At 55.3% G+C, this 6,000-nt stretch overlaps 1 protein-coding gene across 6 annotated transcripts in view; it reads right to left on the reverse strand.

Annotated features, from left to right (window-relative positions):
* SRPK2 (SRSF protein kinase 2) overlaps positions 1-5,193 on the reverse strand; it is a 239,927-nt gene extending 234,734 nt beyond the window's left edge. The window contains exons 1-2 of one of the 6 annotated variants that reach the window (XM_072759920.1): positions 5,061-5,193; positions 4,527-4,581 (exon numbers count right to left, since the gene is read on the reverse strand). In XM_072759920.1, the coding sequence (XP_072616021.1) occupies positions 4,527-4,581; positions 5,061-5,193 (188 nt within the window). Of the gene's footprint in view, positions 1-4,526; positions 4,582-4,669; positions 4,859-5,060 lie in introns of those variants that run through there. The other 5 variants (XM_072759931.1, XM_072759926.1, XM_072759925.1 and 2 more) reach the window with 5 other exon arrangements.
* Positions 5,194-6,000: the final 807 nt, after the last annotated feature.

Here is a 6,000-nt window from a genome sequence, read left to right on the forward strand (position 1 = left end):
AATAATTTATAATAATTCTTATACAATAAAAAAATAAACACTTGGGTGGCTCAGTTAGTTGAGCATCCAACTCTAGGTTTCTGCTTGGGTTGTGATTTCTGGGTAGTGATCAAGCCCTGCAAGGGGCTTCATGCTCAGTGTGGAGTCTGCCTGAGATTCTCTCCCTCTCCTTTTGCCCCTCTCCCTGCTCACATGCTATTTCTCTCTAAAATAAATAAATAGGGATCCCTAGGTGGCGCAGTGGTTTGGTGCCTGCCTTCGGCCCAGGGCGCAATCCTGAAGACCCGGGATCGAATCCCACATCGGACTCCTGGTGCATGGAGCCTGCTTCTCCCTCTGCCTATGTCTTTGCCTCTCTCTCTCTTTCTCTGTGACTATCATAAATTAAATAAATAAATAAATAAATAAATAAATAAATAAAGTATTTTTTATAATAATAACTTATGGTCGAAAACCGGAAAGAACCTGAATCCTCATCATGGACGAATGGATAAGTAAAACATGGCATATCAATATAATGCAACATTATTTGGCAGTATAAATTCAGTACCAATACTTGCCTCAACATGGATGAGTCTTGAAGACATTATGCTAAGTGAAAGAAATCAGACCCGAAACTAATACATTGTATGATTCCACTTATATAAAATATCCAGAATATGTAAGTTTGTAGAGATTGAAAACAAATCAGGAGCAAAGGAAAATAAGGAATGACTGCTAAGTATGTATGGGGTTTATTTCTGGCAGGGAGGATGCAAATATTCTCAAATTAATAATTGTGATGGTCCCAAAGCTTTGTGAATATACTAAAAACCTGCATATTATACACTTTAAAAGCTAAATCTTAAAAAATAAAATAAAAGCTAAATCCTTTAGTACATGAATTGTCTTAGTGAAAAAGTTACATGCATACAAAAAATAAAGATCCTCCAAAAATGTTATACATTCATTCATGCCCCAAAGCAACACTACCCCAAGCCATATGATTTAGCTAATTCTTGAGATTCACGATTGAATTGACACTGTCATCCCTCCCTGCTGCATGCTACTCACAAAGCAGCTCAATTAATAATTAGCAAACTAAACTCACTGGAACAATCTGACAAGATTAAATTTTTGACTCGGCTAACTAGAGAAATCTTAATGTTATTCCTGACAACCATAAATTCCAGCGTACTAAAAAAGTAGCCTATGGGAACTGGCTCAATTCATAAAAGCTCACAGAAATGAATTGAATGAAAATGAAGAGTCAGCTTGTGTATACAAGTGGATAATGACAAAAGTAGATCATATTACATCAAACCAGGCCCGTGTTGTTTGTTACACAATTTAGGTTCACCAATCTTTTTTATTGATATGGTTTAAAATTAGACCTATTATTCCTTTTCCTCCACTGGAGAATTAATGAAAAAACAAAATCACTGGGCATCAGGAGACCTGAATTCTGGTCCAGACTATCACCTCTGTCAGGGCTGACTGTAAAATGAGGACTTCTCAGACCAGCAGGCCTCTCCTGAAGTCTCTTCCACCACTTCTAGCACCACTGCTTGCACCCTGAACCAAGTCACCATGGTTTCCTTCATAGACAGAAGGCCAGCTCCCAGTTCCTACTTCTCCCTACCCCTGACAATCCATTCTCCACAGATGGCCAGTGCTCTTTTTAAAACAGGAACCGACCCTTTCACTCCCATCGGTAATCCTCTGATGGCCTACAGGGCAAGGCCCTACCTGCTCTCATCCTCCCATGGCCCCACCTTCTCCAGCAGCACTCCAGTCACCCTGACCTTTAGGGTCTTCTAACATTCCTAGTCCATTCCTCCCCAAGGCCTCTGCCACACTCCCATCTCCTCCTCCTCAATCTAGTTTCTGGAAATGTTAGTTGCTCATCTGTAGAATGGTAACTAATAACAGTGCCTACCTTATAGTGCTGTCACAAGGGATAAGAGGTGTGTAAAGCTATCTGCACCGTGCCTGGAGCAGTGTTCAAATGTCATCACTATCACTTAAGGCACCTCATCTTAATTTGGTCCCTATCCCTTAGCACTATCTGAAGCTGCCATCCTGATTTGTCATCTTCCTAGGTGGTCCCCTAATACCCACAGAATATAACCTTCATGAGGAGCTTTGACTTTCTTGTTCAAAGCTCTATCACCAACTCCAAGAAAAAGCTCGCAAATACTTGTTGAATACGTGAATAAATCATATCAAGCATTCCTTTAAAATAGTGTCTTAATTCAAAGAATTAAGCAAAAAATGGCACCCCATTAATCTGTTATATAATTGGGCTGGTCTCTTGTTAATTACCTTGCAAACCATTCAATTCACTCTGCCACTGCCTGGGGGGCTTTTCCCTCAAATCTTACCACATAGATACAGTGATCTCTGAGAGCAAAAACTGGATATTGTGGATATACGCTAATTCTTTATAAACATACCACATAAATCCAAACTGCAGCACACCAAAAAAGGCTCTTGGCCATTAGGATAGTCATTCCCTGAAACATGAAAATATGAAATACGTGTTGACTTAGTTAACTAAAACTGCTTTTCTACACGCATGCCCACATACAACATACACATTACATACGTGTATACACACACATAGCCACTCCCAAAACCGAGGACGCGCTTTTTTTCCAATTCCCGTTCACATTTCTAAACATAATGCAGTATGTGAAAATAAATGCTTTGTATTTAAGGTTGTTTTTAAAACCCAACACTCAGGATCCTAAACGTTACAGTTCTTCCTTACTCGCGGGCTTCATCTTCCGACATTCAAAGGAAATCCCAAATTTAAGGCCCTGACTTGAAAGCTGGCCAAGTCATTTTGTAAAGCATCTCCAACTACCGCGTCCATCCCGTTTTCACCTTTTAAGAATCCAGTATCAGATTTTTTTTTTTTACCCACCAGTTCCTCAATTCCTTCATAAGTATGTTTCCATCACTCTAATATAATCTTTTTTTTTTTTTTTTTTTTTTGTCTTCCAAGAAAAGGCATTAACTATAGCGAGATGCCCATTTTGGAAAACCCTGAAAATGCTTTACTAGCCCTATCCCATCTCGAGTGAACAGAAAAATTGTCATGATAGCAGCACCGCGCTGGTGAGGCCTCAGGGCAGTGTTCAGGGAGGGCAGGAAATTCTGCAGGCAAGAGACCAAGGCGGCCGAGGAGGGGGAAGCCCAGGAACGCTGCAGGGCGATCCCCCACGACCCGGTCCTGAGGCTGATCGCGGGCCGCCGTTCCCTACAAGACCCCAAATGCCACGGAGTGTGTCTCGCTCGACAGAAAGGGAGAAGCCACGCACCCAGCAGCGAAAGACGCCGAAAGCCAGGGGCGGGGGCGCTGCGCGTCTCGGAGCGGCTCTCCAGGAAAGGCTCCCCCTCGGGTCCGCGCCGGCTGGGGGGCGGGGCGGGGGCTGGCACGGCTCCAGCAGCACCCCCTCCCCCCAGCTCCCGGGGCGGCGGGGGCGCGGCGCGGCTCGGCTCCGCCCGAGCGCAAAGTTTCGACTAGAGACCGGGCGGGCGCCGACGCGCTCAGGTCGCGGAGCTGGGCTCGCACCAGGCACCCCCGGGCCGGCCGCTGGACACCCGCTCGGGCTTTCCGCAGAAGAGGCCGGGAGGCGGGGAGCTGGGGGGGGAGAGGAGGCCGGCCCCACGCGCGCACACACACGCGCGGGGCACGCGGAGCCCACGGAGCCCACGGAGCCCACGGAGCACGCGGAGTCCATGGAGCCCACGGAGCCCACGGAGTACACGGGGCCCATAGAGCACGCGGAGCCCACGGAGTACGCGGAGCCCACGGAGTACGCGGGGCCCACAGAGCACGCGGAGCCCACGGAGCCCACAGAGCACGCGGAGCCCACGGAGCCCACGGAGCACGCGGAGCCCACGGAGCCCACAGAGCACGCGGAGCCCACGGAGCCCACGGAGCACGCGGAGCCCACGGAGCACGCGGAGTACGCGGGGCCCACGGAGCACGCGGAGCCCACGGAGCCCACGGAGCACGCGGAGCCCACGGAGCCCACAGAGCACGCGGAGCCCACGGGGCACGCGGAGTACGCGGGGCCCACGGAGTACACGGAGCCCACGGAGCCCACAGAGCACGCGGAGCCCACGGAGCCCACGGAGTACACGGAGCCCACGGAGCACGCGGAGCCCACGGCTCCCGGGCGCCCGTGCCCAGGTGCGAGCGGCGCAGCAGCCTCACGCCCGCACGCGGCGCGGCGGGGCGGGGACACCAGCGACCCCGCGGGCGGCGCGCAGGGAGGGGCGGCCGCCCGGGGAGCGGGTCCGGGGTCCGGGGTGCTCGGCCGGGCACCGCGGGCCCGCACGCGCCTCCCCCGCCCGCCCGCCCCTCCCCCCGGGCCGCCCGCCGGGGCGCAGAGGCGAGCGCCCGCGTCCCGGGGGGGGGGGGGGACGAGCCCGCCGACCCCGGGATCCGGCAACTTTCCCCTGCGCGGCCGCGGGCTGCCCTGCCCGGGCGGGGGCGGGGGCGGGGGCCCCGGGGGCGCGGGGCACGGACTCACTTTTTCGGATGTTTCTCTCTTTTCGGCCTCCGCTTTCGGGCCTGAATGGCCAGCACTGGGGAAAGAGAAGACACCCATTAACGGTCGGGCCGGCGGCCGCAGGGCCCGCGCGGCGGGGAGGAGGGCGCGCCGCGGCCACTCACCTTTCCGGGAGCTCATCCCGACGCGGCCGAGCGGGGGCGGGGGGCTCGGCGGCGGCGGCGGCGGCGGCGGCGGCGACGCGGGAGCCGAGCCGGGCCGGGCTGCAGCCTCCTCCACTCGCTCCGCCAGCCGGGAGGAGGCGGCCACCGCGCCTGCGCCGCCGCCGCCGCCGCCGCTCCCGCGGGGGGCCCGCCGAGACCCGCCCGCCGGCCCCGCCCCCGCCCGCCGGCCCCGCCCCCGCCGGCCCCGCCCCGCCCCGCCCCGCCCCGCCGCCCGGGGGGCCGCGCGCCCCGCCCCCGCCCACCTGCCCCGGCCGCGCAGCCCGCGGCCCGGCCCCCGCCCCCCGCCCCCGCGGCCGCCCGGCCTCCGCCCCACGCCCCACGCCCCACGCACCGCGGCCCGGGCCCCCCGCCTCTCCGCGCTCTCCGCGCGCCCCTCCGCGGCCGGCGCCCCCGCGGGCCTCGCACCACCGCTCTTCGCGCGGCCTCTTCGCCCCCTGTGCTCCCCGGCACCCCTGCATCCCCATGAGCGCCGCCTGCTCCCCTCTGGCGGCTGTGGAAAGGGCACGGGGCCGGGAGCGGGGACACCTGGGACGCACGAGCCGGTGACCTTGGGGAAGTCCTCTCCTCCTTCCGCCTCACCTAACCCCACTGCGTGCTTGGAGTGCAATGAGGGAAAAGATGCAAACGGCATGGAAAGCGCGATGAAGTTGTTGTTTTGTTTTGTGGGGGTTTGCACCTGAATTAAAGCCCAGCTCGGTCTGACGATTTGACACGACAATCCCACCAAGCAGTTGTCACCTACGTCCCACGGCGAGGAGGCGACGTCCAAAGAAGTTGAACAGTTTGCGGAGGGACCATGCAAGTTCAGGCCTAGCTGACCCCAAAGCCTTTCCATGGGTCATGCCGCCTAATAAGATGGGAATCAAGCTGATAGTGGGTCAGAGTGACAACTGCAGTCTCTTCCTTTGTTTGTTTAAGGAATTACAGTGTTTTGGGATCCCTGGGTGGCGCAGTGGTTTGGTGCCTGCCTTTGGCCCAGGGCGCGATCCTGGAGACCCGGGATCAAATCCCACGTCGGGCTCCCGGTGCATGGAGCCTGCTTCTCCCTCTGCCTATGTCTCTGCCTGTCTCTCTCTCTGTGTGTGACTATCATAAAAAAAAAAAAAAAAAAAAAAGGAATTACAGTGTTTTGGAAAGATACCCGCCCCACCGTGGACTCTCTCTGGTTCTACGACTGTGTTCTTAGCGGATCAAAGTAACTGGTCTGATCCTAAAGATGCTAAAACCAAAGAACTGAAAGCGCTGCTCAGACTTGATGGAACTTTTACTTT

This window comes from Vulpes vulpes, chromosome 5 (genome assembly GCF_048418805.1).
Source record: "Vulpes vulpes isolate BD-2025 chromosome 5, VulVul3, whole genome shotgun sequence".
Classification (NCBI taxonomy): domain Eukaryota; kingdom Metazoa; phylum Chordata; class Mammalia; order Carnivora; family Canidae; genus Vulpes; species Vulpes vulpes.